At 41.3% G+C, this 12725-nt stretch overlaps 1 protein-coding gene across 1 annotated transcript in view; it reads left to right on the top strand.

Annotated features, from left to right (window-relative positions):
- Window positions 1-4589: 4589 nt before the first annotated feature.
- The window catches only part of LOC112246624 (protein HIRA), a 48983-nt gene continuing 40847 nt past the window's right edge, over window positions 4590-12725 (top strand). Inside the window, 14 exon segments of the mRNA XM_042320273.1 lie at window positions 4590-4835; window positions 5362-5424; window positions 5638-5748; window positions 6298-6388; window positions 6667-6761; window positions 6868-6963; window positions 7044-7204; window positions 7953-8120; window positions 8784-8897; window positions 9676-9746; window positions 10159-10264; window positions 10605-10814; window positions 12569-12627; window positions 12629-12652. Coding sequence (XP_042176207.1) covers window positions 4799-4835; window positions 5362-5424; window positions 5638-5748; window positions 6298-6388; window positions 6667-6761; window positions 6868-6963; window positions 7044-7204; window positions 7953-8120; window positions 8784-8897; window positions 9676-9746; window positions 10159-10264; window positions 10605-10814; window positions 12569-12627; window positions 12629-12652 — 1406 coding nt within the window. The 5' untranslated portion in view covers window positions 4590-4798.

The following is a 12725-nucleotide window of genomic DNA, read 5'->3' on the forward strand; positions in this document are numbered from 1 at the left end:
GACCAATTAGTGGATAAAGATCAGAATTGGGCTGCCTGTGTAAATGCAGCCGATAAGGGGATACTTGATTGTAAGTCTGCCATTTTGAATAGACATCATTTTGACAGTATCAGTACACTATAAGGAAAAAGAAAGCCTACTCAACCAAATTAAAATATGAATGTAGATTTCAGTACAGAAATAAAAAGGTTTTGATCAGAGGTATGAAAAGACTGAAGTGGATGGTATTGATCGTGTCTCGATATGAGGAGATGGATGAGAAAGGGTTCATGTTATGTGAAGAGCTGGCCAGTGATATTAACTGAAGAGTTTTCAAAGATCAAGGTATTTCACAAAGTGACAATATTATGATGGGGTTTGAAAACATTGCAGTGAAAGAAATGTGGTTTTGATTACCATGGAGTATTCTTGAGACAAGTTGTGAAAATAATTGTTACAAAATGAATGGCCATTTTACTAATGGTTGTAAAGCCTTTAAATGGTTTTGCTTATCATGTTTGTCCTTTTAATGCAGACTAAGAGGGATATTGATTATACATTCAGATAGTGCTGTGAGCCTTTTATAGAAAAATACATCTCATCATCCCCATTTATTGCAAACCATTGAGCTTCTCTACTATTATTAGTCACATGTTGGCATTACAGAATGATTGACATTGAATATACTGCATAATATTCAAGTAAACTGTGCACCGATTTTGAGAGAATGTTGACTCAGTGAAAATCTTCAGTAGAAATTTTTACCCATGAGGAAGACAAGTAAAGAAAATCTCCTTTTTTTTTCTGATTACAAGTATCAGCTGCTGAATGCAACTGACCAGTGTGATAGATGAACCATCAAACCTTCCCAATTTGTTAACATATCCAGGTAGTAAACACAACCCATATGTTAGGCCGTACATTTAATTCCACATGGACTCTGGACCACCACCATTCTAAAACTGAGGTTCCTTCCTGCTGACAAACTGTTTATATTTCCAATATTTTTTTTCTTCCCCTGTTTCTGGAATGACATTTATGACCATTAAAACACAATCATGAAAAATTATTGTCTTGCATTATTGTCTGTGAATTCCCAGGAAAATCAGGTACTGTCCTATCATCTGGTGAATTATAGTTGACAGTAAAGTAATAATTTCATTCATATCAAAGGGATAGTTCGAGATTTTGGGAATGAAGCCATTTTTTATCTTCTTCCCCAGAGTGGGGTGACCCAGAAACAGCTACAGTTAGCATTGCCTCGTGAAACTACCTCTAACTTCCTTCATATTGCACACAGAAACATAAAAATGGTAACCACGAAGGTATTCTGTTGCGGCTAGTGATATTTACATTTTTTTCCCTAGAAAATAAAAATGTGCAGATCCCCAGCAGTACCAGAGTTTGAAAACCTATGGCCTACGGCACACACTTGTCATTTATCAATTGGCCCATTCCTTGCAGAAACAATGAAATCTAATTGAATGTATAGTATATGTATGTATTCAATACATGTATAATGTATTGAATGTATAGTATCGATTATTATCATGTTAGTTATAGCCTTGATAATACTAGACCTAGGCAACTGATTATGTCTCAGATAATCCATGATAACTATCGAAGATGCGTAGTGGGTAAACATCATTGTCCACAGCTGCTACAATTCTTAACATAGCCTACTTCCTAAAACAGTCTAATATTAACCTAGGTAGTACACATACACCATAAACAAAAATGTGTATAATATAGACCGTTAACTGTAAATAGAAGGCTCTTGCCAATCAATACCTAGCCGTCTAGTTAGTAGCTTGCTTCCTTACAAATTCGCTGGGCTTACATAGCCATAGGCTATACATCTACCCATACAAAGTGCAACAGCTGAAAAACCTCTCGAGTCACTTATTTTAAATTTATAATTTCCGTGGTTATATTCCGATCATATAAAGAAAATAAGTGACACTTTAATTAGTTAAGAGGTTCAACAGACAGACCCTTTGTTTGGTTTGCCAGACGAAGACGTTTGCCATGGTTTTTCAAAATAAAAGACCGCGCGGCACACCTTTACAATATTTTACACTAGTTACTTGGGAAAGCTATTAGCTAGTTATTTCCTTTTGCGCTACTTTCCTTTTCCATATTACGGTCTTAATCTGTATGTGCTATTTCACAAAAGGCAGTATCTTTCTCTTTTCAAATTAGTAATGAAAAGCACATCTAGTGGGATGAATCTGCGGAATTGACGCCTTGCGGGACATGTTTCCAGTCGATCTACTGGAAAGGTGGAGCACTTCCTTTGTTGCTGCCGCTGCTTTTGTGTGTGTCTGTTTCTTATCAGCATCACGACAGCAGCATTACCGTCTCGGTTTTATGGTTTGGCGTTAAAATAAAAGTCTGCCGTAAAACGCTATGCATATGACATAAAATAAATAAAAAATTGTAGCTTTGCAAAGTACACAATTTAAAAATGATGTTACAAAATTATAACTACATCTGAAAAAAAGAGAATGACTGCTGTATTTTTTAATTAAACCTTTATTTAACTAGGCAGGTCAGATTTTTATTTTTTATTTTTTATTTTATTAACAACAAATCAATACATAAAGCACACGAGGGAACACAAGCATACATAGATTACAAACAATGGACAATCGCGCTAGGGGCGGGGCTGGGGGCGGGGCTAGGGGGTACAATATCACATTACAATTACATAAGGACCTTAAGGGACATGCATATACTTATAATTCTAACAGATTTTTTGTTAGTAGAGCATTTAACCGTCTGAAAATACAGTTCAATTTATTTTTGTAGGGTACGAAAATGTGGATTTCTGTTTGTAAATTTACATTTGTGTATATGAAATTTGGCCAAAAGAATAATGAAATGAATTACATAAAAATGTTTCAGCTTATTTCTATTGTATGTAAAGAATCCAAACAGTACATCTCTCCACAATAGTGTAAAATCTTCATAAATGTGTTCAATTATAAACCTACTGATGTCTTGCCACAGTTTTCTTACATGCATACAATGCCAAAAATATGCAACACTGTTTCTGGGTGGTCATTACAAAAGGAGCAATTTGAGTTGATGTTTTCCTTAAACTTCTTCATATAGTGGTTGGCAGGATAATATTTATGAATCATTTTAAAGGAAACTTCCTTAATTTTGTTAACAAGTAGGTATGTGTGTGGCAACATCCAAACTTTTTTCCAACAGATATTATCAATAAATCCATTCCAATAAGGCATGACATAAGGTATAGATACAACATCCTGCTGAAACAAGGATCGTATCGCTCTGTTGTTGAATGGACCAAAAGAGAAACAAATCTTTCCTACTGATGAGTCAACAGGGTCAACAGAAGGTAGGCTCTGAGGGTCAGGTCTTGACATGTTCCTGAATAACATAGCAACACCTGAGGGAATGGCATCTAAAACAATTGCAAAATCTTTAGGTGTTACAGGGACCTTGTAAAGTGATAAGAATTATTTATGACTGAGTAAAAGACCCTCTGCATTTACCAATAGGCTCACCAATAGGATATTATTTCGGAACCAATATTCTAAAAACAAAGAGGTATTTTTATACAATATATCCCGATTATTCCATATATAATATCTGTGTGGAGAAAAATTGTGTTCATAAATTAAGCACCATGACAAGAAAACCTGCCGATGAAAAGCAGAAAGTTTCACTGGAACTTTGTCAATATTATAATTGCAAAACAACATGAAGTTAAGGCCACCAAAAGTAGAGAAGACATGCTGGAATGGAATAAAATTCCAGATAGAAGTGGGTCTTCTTAGGAATTGTTTTATCCAATTGATCTTAAAAGTATTATTTAAAGTAGTAAAGTCCAGAAAATTCAGTCCACCATTCTCGTAAGTGTTCATTACAACAGTTTTCCTAATGTAATGGGTACGGTTTCTCCACAGAGAGTTGAAAAGCATCTGGTCTATCTCCTTGCTTATTTTACTGTCAAGATATAAAGATAGAGCACCATATATTAGTCTAGAGATACCTTCAGCCTTGGTTATTAGGACTCTACCTTTTAAAGATAAGTCCCTCTGTAGCCATTGATTTAATTTCTTCTGGGTTTTTTAAATAAGAGGGTTAAAATGTAGTAAGCCTCTAGACTTCTGATCCCTTGTACTAGGCAGGTCAGATAAGAACAAATTCGTATTTACAATGATGGCCTACCAAAAGGCCTCCTGCGGGAAATGGGATGATCTTTAAAAAAAAAAATATTACATTTATATAAGATAAATAATATAAGATGGAGCACATTGAGAAATGGCTGGAGCTTAAAGGAAAATTCAACCCAAAATGATTTCTGTGATGATTTGTGTTTTTAGTAATATTCTACAGACCCTACTGATCTAGCACTAGAATAATCGTGTTTTATGTAATGAATTGTAAATGAAGTAATTTGCTTTGGAATATGTTTTAAAACCCAAATGTAATGCGAATGTCAGTTAAATATGAAGCATTGTTAATGTTTAGATACATACATCATGTTTAGGACACTTTTTCTATTACGTGGGAAACTTTTATTTAGAAAATGTGCGTGACCCGGAAGTACTTTTTTTTTTTAGTGTTGCCGAAGAGACGCTGAACTGTTTCTGCTTGGAGATTGGGGAGAATGCGAGATGTGCCAGAGGGTAGCAAGAGAAATGGAGTTCAATTAAAGTAACGGACGGACTTTGACACAAAAAGAAGGGGTACTTCAGATTCAAGGATATCTAACTAAACGCAAGAGACGGAGAGAAATCACGATTAGGTCAACATATTTTAATTCAAAACCAACGCACTTGAAATGAAGCTATTGAAACCAAGTTGGGTCAGTCACAATGGTAAGCATTTGAATCGCGGTTGTTCTGGAATGAATAATAATAGTTGACCGAATCTTGACCCAAGACAAGTTGTGCTTCTGTTGTTGTGTTGGGGGAAGAGAGGGTTAAGCAAGCTGATGTTACTCATTCCTTTATAAACTATAGCTACAAAGGAAAAGGCACAACGCTCTCTTGAATGAGCCATGAGCTAAGACGCTAATGTTAGCTAGTTAGCCATCTGTTTTTATTTGTTAAGGTTAGCACGTAAGCATATTCCACAAAGCAGTAAGTAGATAGCAGTTGTTGCAAAACACCCAATGCAGGCTGCAGTATTCATTTTAGACCGTGTCTACAGCTGGGTTGTATTTTATTACACGGATTCTGTTGTTACGTTTTGTAACAGAAATCCTTTATTCCAGACACTTTTCAACGTGCAACAGAATCTGCGTAATGAAAACACCCCTGGTGTTCTGAATCAAGCATTTTTAGCTATCTACAGCATGATGACATGCTTGTTAATACAATTTAAATCACGTCTGCTTCTCAGGGAAACCAATATTTTCTGTTGACATCCATCCCGATGGAACAAAGTTTGCCACGGGTGGCCAGGGTAAGGTTCTTCATTACTAAGCCTAATAACGGTATAACTGTTCGGGTTACATTTAAACAACACACCACACTAAACAGTACAAGCGTAATGTACAGTTTGACCATTTTCTCAAGCATACAATAATAATCAATACACTATGCACCATTGTTTTACACTTTAATAAGGAGATCAGTTCAATGGTACTGAGTTGTGTTTGTGTGCTATGTGTTGTAGGCGAGGACTCCGGGAAGGTTGTCATATGGAATATGGCTCCAGTGCTCCGAGAGGAGGACGAGAAGAACGTGAACATCCCCAAGATGCTCTGCCAGATGGACAATCACTTAGGTAAATCTTCTCTCACTGATGTTTGGTGTCTGCTGCTCAGATCTGACTGACAGTAGAGACAAACCATATGTCTGTTGCTCAGATCTGACTGACAATAGAGACAAACCATATGTCTGCTGCTCAGATCTGACTGACAATAGAGACAAACCATATGTCTGCTGCTCAGATCTGACTGACAATAGAGACAAACCATATGTCTGCTGCTCAGATCTGACTGACAATAGAGACAAACCATATGTCTGCTGCTCAGATCTGACTGACAGTAGAGACAAACCATATGTCTGCTGCTCAGATCTGACTGACAATAGAGACATACCATATGTCTGCTGCTCAGATCTGACTGACAATAGAGACAAACCATATGTCTGCTGCTCAGATCTGACTGACAATAGAGACAAACCATATGTCTGCTGCTCAGATCTGACTGACAGTAGAGACAAACCATATTCCGACGTGTTTTTAACCTGACAAAAAAAAACAGCATACAAGAGGTTCTCTGGGGGTGAAGTTTCAACTAAAACAGCTCCTGTGTTGATTTCCTTTTTCTAGCCTGTGTGAACTGTGTCCGCTGGTCAAACACCGGGCTTTACCTGGCCTCTGGAGGTGATGACAAGTTGGTCATGGTGTGGAAGAGAGCTGCGTATGTAACACACACCCACCTAATCACATGCTGTGTTTGGTTGATATTTTCCTGTAATATTGTGCCATTGCAACTCACCATGTAAGTCACACACATCAAACTCATTCCCAGAGAGAGCCGGGTGTCTGCGGGTTTTCGCTCCTCCCTTGTACTTAATGAATTATGGTCACTTATTAGTAAGGAAGGGGAGAAAGAAAAAAAAAGAGCCGTCACTAGGCCCTCCGTGGAATGAGTTTGACACCCCTGATGTAAGTGATTTTCTGTGTTTACTTGAACAGCTTCATTGGACCTAGTACTGTCTTTGGGTCGAGCAGTAAATTGGCCAACGTGGAGCAGTGGCGTTGTGTGACCATACTGAGAAACCACACAGGGGGTAAGCTGTCTGCTCTATGGAAAGATGGACTGCTCACAGCTCAGACAATGCTCTACATTACATTGACAGTCGTTTGCCTTTGGGCACATCCCGTCTGTGTTTTCAGATGTCATGGATGTGGCTTGGTCCCCTCACGACGTGTGGTTAGCCTCCTGCAGTGTGGACAACACCATTGTGATCTGGAATGCTCGTAAATTCCCAGGTGCCAAACGAGAACCACTGTTTTTTTTGTTGTTGTTGTATTTGTTATTTCTCACACAACCTTGTTCATCTTCCCCCCAGAGATAGTGGCGTCGCTGAAGGGACACACAGGCCTGGTGAAGGGGCTGACGTGGGACCCTGTAGGGAAGTACATCGCCTCCCAGGCTGACGACCACAGCCTGAAGGTGTGGAGGACCATGGACTGGCAGCAGGAGACCAACATCACCAAGCCCTTCAACGAGGTGAGCTCCACTCTGCCAAGCTGACAACCCTCCACACAACACAGTTGGGGAGTATTCATCAGTGCCAACTTTAGCAAATCACTTTGCAACGACAAATGTTTTGAAAGAAAAATGAGATAGGCGCACGACTGTCAACATAACGGTCGCCGTCAATATTGGCTCGTCCCTGAGGTTTCACTTTCCGAGGTTGTCTCACTTTCCGAGGTTGTCTCACTTTCCGAGGTTGTCTCACTTTCCGAGGTTGTCTCACTTTCCGAGGTTGTCTCACTTTCCGAGGTTGTCTCACTTTCCGAGGTTGTCTCACTTTCCGAGGTTGTCTCACTTTCCGAGGTTGTCTCACTTTCCGAGGTTGTCTCACTTTCCGAGGTTGTCTCACGAGGTTGTCTCACCGAGGTTGTCTCACTTTCCCGAGGTTGTCTCACTTTCCGAGGTTGTCTCACTTTCCGAGGTTGTCTCGGGTGGAGTGGGATATACATAAAACAAATGTCAAATCCACGCATGTCTATTACACACTTGTACATGTGTGAAATAGCACAAATGTAAGCACCCACCTTATTGTTGTTATTATTTTTATACTATTAGACAAAATCAGGTGTCACTTTTCGGCCCGTTTGCTTCTATTTAGTTCCTATTGAGGAGACCCCAGCTGTCACTCTCCCTTCTCAGGATTGATGTTTGTCATTTCTGTCGTCCCAATTCATTGACCACTAACTCCCTGTTCTTTGCTCCTCTCTGTGTTGTTGACCAGTGTGGGGGGACCACTCACGTGCTGCGCCTCAGCTGGTCTCCTGACGGACAGTACCTGGTGTCGGCCCACGCTATGAACAACTCAGGGCCCACCGCTCAGATCATTGAGAGGGACGGCTGGAAGACCAACATGGACTTTGTGGGCCACCGCAAGGCTGTCACTGTTGTGGTGAGGGCCCGTGATCAATCAATCAAATGTATTTTATTACATTCTTTTTACATTAGCACTTGTCACAAAGTGCTTTACAGATATCCAGCTTAAAACCCCAAATAACAAGCAACGCAGAGCACAGTGGCTAGGAAAAAAACTCAATGGAAGGCAGGAACTTACAGAGGAACCAGGCTGAGAGGGGTGGCCAGAGGCAGAAACCTAGAGAGGAACCAGGCATAGGGGAGTGGCCTGAGGCAGAAACCTAGAGAGGAACCAGGCTCAGAGGAGTGACCAGTCCTCTTCTGTGGACTCTGAATAACATTAATGGATTCTTTCTTTTGGACTCCACCTGGAATCCCTTACAACATAGTATTGATTTGTATTTTTGTACATTGCCACGAGAACTTACATGTTAAGGCTTTCTGGTGAACACACTTATTCTTGTAATGGTGATAGTGGATATTGACTAGGAATCTGAGTAATATTGCTTTATGTGCAAAACACTTTCCAAAGTGTGTTGTCACAGCAACACGCTATTATTAAACACGTTTGGAGGAAAGATCCTTCCACAAGCTTGCAGGCGCTGACATAAGCTTAGAGAGGACACAACTGGGATGGCATTTCAGCTCTAGAATCACTTATCCCTCAGGCTCCCAATCACCTCTCTCCTCTCTCTCTCAGAAATTCAACCCCAAAATCTTCAAAAAGAAACAAAGGAATGGGAGTTCTCCCAAGCCAAGCTGTCCCTACTGCTGCTGTGCTGTGGGAAGCAAAGACCGCTCCCTCTCCGTTTGGGTAAGAACCGTCGTTCTATGTCAGAGACATTACAACCAGTAGATGGTGATAGCTTTGATGTCATCCACGTATTCCTACGGAAAACTCCCGATGGCGCATGAAGTAGTTGAATTTGAAGTGCAAGGATCATGGTCGATGTAGTCATTTTCATCAACCGGGAGCCTCCTCGTAGCCTGCTGGCACGTGATTGGTCTGTGTCAGTGTGTGGTCCTTGTATGATGACAAATGTAGTAGTCAGAATAGATCGCTATTTAATTAAATATCTTGATTCGTAGCGAACTTTAAAATAATTAATGTGGGGATCGAACTTGATCAGAATCTATTCCTTTTAGAGCCTAGAACCAGGGTCCCTACATTTATTTGGTTTGGCCGTTCTTGCGATCAGAATTTACGTAGGCTTTCTAGAGCAAACCAGGGCTTTTGGTAGAGCTAGGTTGCTACGCTTGTGACTTCACGCTCCAGACTGGACACTAGGGTGCCTGGTCTGTGTACAGGATTTGTCAGATGTTTATCCTTCATACCTCATTCAAACGGACATATCCACTAGCAAAACAGATCAGTTTTCTTGTTTTCGTTTTATTGATTGTTTTAATTGCATCTAATCTATTCACACATTTTAGACGGATAGTGAGACCCACCCTCCATCAATGTGTCTCGACAGCAGTATGTGTACATGTGAATGTCTCTGTAGAATCCCCAACAACATATTTGACAGATCTATTTTAATGAACTGTACCAACTCTGTTTTGTGTGTGGGCTGTTACCTCTCTGTTTTCAGCTGACCTCTCTGAAGCGCCCTCTAGTGGTCATCCACGACCTGTTCGATAAATCCATCATGGACATCTCATGGTGAGAGTACCCCCTCCCCCACCCTCACTGAGTTCATCTACTTTGACATATAATACATGTCTTTAGAGACTGATAGTCTGTTTCTTAGCCGGCGTGCCAGTCTGTTTCTTAGCCGGCGTGCCAGTCTGTTTCTTAGCCGGCGTGCCAGTCTGTTTCTTAGCCGGCGTGCCAGTCTGTTTCTTAGCCTGGGCGTGCCAGTCTGTTTCTTAGCCGGCGTGCCAGTCTGTTTCTTAGCCGGCGTGCCAGTCTGTTTCTTAGCCGGCGGGCCAGTCTGTTTCTTAGCCGTCTGCTGGCCAGTCTGTTTCTTAGCCTGGGTTTGATGATATTAGTTTTCTTCAAAGTGTATGGAGAAACGGGTGGGAACGCTGTTAGTTACAGTGTGTGGTGACGTTTTGCTCCCTGCTCCACTTAGGACCCTGAATGGGCTAGGTATCTTGGTGTGCTCCATGGACGGTACAGTGGCATACCTCAACTTCTCTCAGGACGAGCTCGGGGACCCCCTCAACGAGGACGAGAAGGTCAGTCAACTGCTAATGTCCTTTGACGTGACCCAACCAGTGTTGGGGTCAATACCACGACTTCAATTCCCTCTTTCTGTACATTCTCTGTAAATATAAAGTTTCCCCCGAAAGCTTTACAGCGAAGGTGGCAATTATATGTCTCACAACAACCCAGAACACCTGTAGAACAGCAAAGTGCTTAGTTTAGAAAATTTCAGTTCACATATACTTTTTCTCCCCCTGCTGTGGCACTGGGCCGTCACGTTAGCTTTCAAGAAATTCCCCCCCCAGATCTATAAGACATTTGTCTAGTGGACTATGAGATGATCTTCTAGCTAGCTAACACTCCTCCATCCAGAACGCCATCCACCAGAACATCTATGGTAAGAGCCTGGCCATCACCACCGAGGCCCAACTCTCCACCACCATCATCGAGAACCCGGAGATGCTCAAGTACCAGCAGGAGAGGCAGCGTGCGGAGCAGGCCAACCACAGGATGACCCACGAGGCCCAGGCCCACAAACTCACCAGCGTCGTCAACGGAGAGTCCCTGGAGGACATCCGCAAGGTAGGATGGGCCAGCTAGTTTCCCCTAGGTACAGATCTTGGATCAGCTCCCACAATCCTAACTGTTAGTGGGGAATCTGCAAAACTGACCCAAGATCAGCATCTAGGGCAGGGGTGACATCCACACGGTAGGACAGGCCGGTATGAGGGTTTGGGTCAATTTGAGAAAATTCAAATAGTAGACTGAAATTACAATTCTGTTCAATGCTTTTAACAAGGTACTTTTGGAACTGACTGGAATTTAAATGGAATTGACCCCAACCCTGATAAGTACAGATCTAGGATCAGCTTACCCTCCCCAATCCTAACCTTACCCATTAGTGGGGAATCTGCTAAATGGACCCTAGATCAGCGTGTAGGGGCATCTTCACCCTACTCTGCACGGCAACAATGCACCTCAGAGCAGGACCAGTACAGCACTACAGTTTGATTAACACTATAAAGGCTGGCCCAGCCAAGTCTGATTAACACTATAAAGCCTGGCCCAGCCAAGTCTGATTAACACTATAAAGCCTGGCCCAGCCAAGTCTGATTAACACTATAAAGCCTGGCCCAGCCAAGTCCTGATTAACACTATAAAGCCTGGCCCAGCCAAGCATAACCAGGCCAGCCCTTTTCAGCTTGGTTCGGCATCTTACGTAGTTGCTGGAACGGAACATGAACGTGAAAGAAAATATCCGAGCCAGAACCGTATGGTTCCGGTCGGTCCAATAATATGAGTCAGGCACACATGCTCAGCCCAATATAGCTGTCACTTAGTTCTCCATGTTGCAGGTGTTCGGTTCTCTCCACTGTTTTTCATTTGCAATGACATTTATTGTATTTTTGTCATATCCCTACATTTTGAGTCCATTGGCTTCATTGAGGGGATGTAATGAAATGATACGCATGTAGGACATCAATAAACATATTGATGTCAACCATTAACACCAATGTATAACATTGACCCACAGCTCCTGTATGGTTCTGTTTAGGGTTAGAATGTTCCGGAAACATTCCCAAAACCAGTTTTAAAGAAATCCTGGTTGTAAGATTCCTGGAATTACGAGGAAATCTGAGAAATCCTGCAATTGAAATTTCTGGGGAAAAATGGAAATTTGCAACCCTAGTTCTGTCTTCATTTTGTTTTGTCACCTTTGTCCATGCATTGTCTCGACAGACTTGCTCTCCCTGAAATGCAGATATCCTGTATTCATTAGAGATATTCCAGTAATTTGACATATATTTAGATATTAGTTTCCTTACTTTGAAAGCTGTCTATGGACAAGGCTTAGCAACATTTGCAGATACATTTCCCATGTAAATCAATCTCCCTCTTAGCATGTATCAAATTTCATGCTGAACTGTCCCTTTTAAACTTCTCAGACGTTTATATAATCTGTCCTTATAGTCGTATTCATCGTGATCTAAAAGGATAAACTGATCCTAAATCAGCACTCCTGCTTTTAGGCACTTGATACACCTGGCACAAGATCTAGGATCACTTTTGTCCTTCTTGATTTTAATGATCCTAGATCAGCACTTCTGCTTTGTAAATACAGGCCCAGATCCGATATAACTGAAGGAATAAAACGTGTGGGGGGGAGACTGAAGGAACTGTAAAATATGAGAACAGCTCTCATTTGTTAACAAGACAAATGGACATAAGAGTTGAGAAGTCAGTTGAGATGAGTTGGTATTATGTTGTCATGCATTCTGTGGTCTTGCACATGTTTTAATGGTCTCTTACCATGGATATTTGTTTTCTTCTCCTAGAACCTGTTGAAGAAACAGGTTGAGACGAGGACCGCGGACGGCAGGAGGAGGATTACTCCTCTGCATCGCCCAGCTCGACACAGGGTAACTCATACACCTCTGATACACCTTGTTCATTTATTCTATTCCAGAAATTACAATGAGCCCTTCCTCCATC

The sequence above is a fragment of the Oncorhynchus tshawytscha genome, linkage group LG04 (assembly GCF_018296145.1).
Source record: "Oncorhynchus tshawytscha isolate Ot180627B linkage group LG04, Otsh_v2.0, whole genome shotgun sequence".
In the NCBI taxonomy this organism is placed as follows: Eukaryota; Metazoa; Chordata; class Actinopteri; order Salmoniformes; family Salmonidae; genus Oncorhynchus; species Oncorhynchus tshawytscha.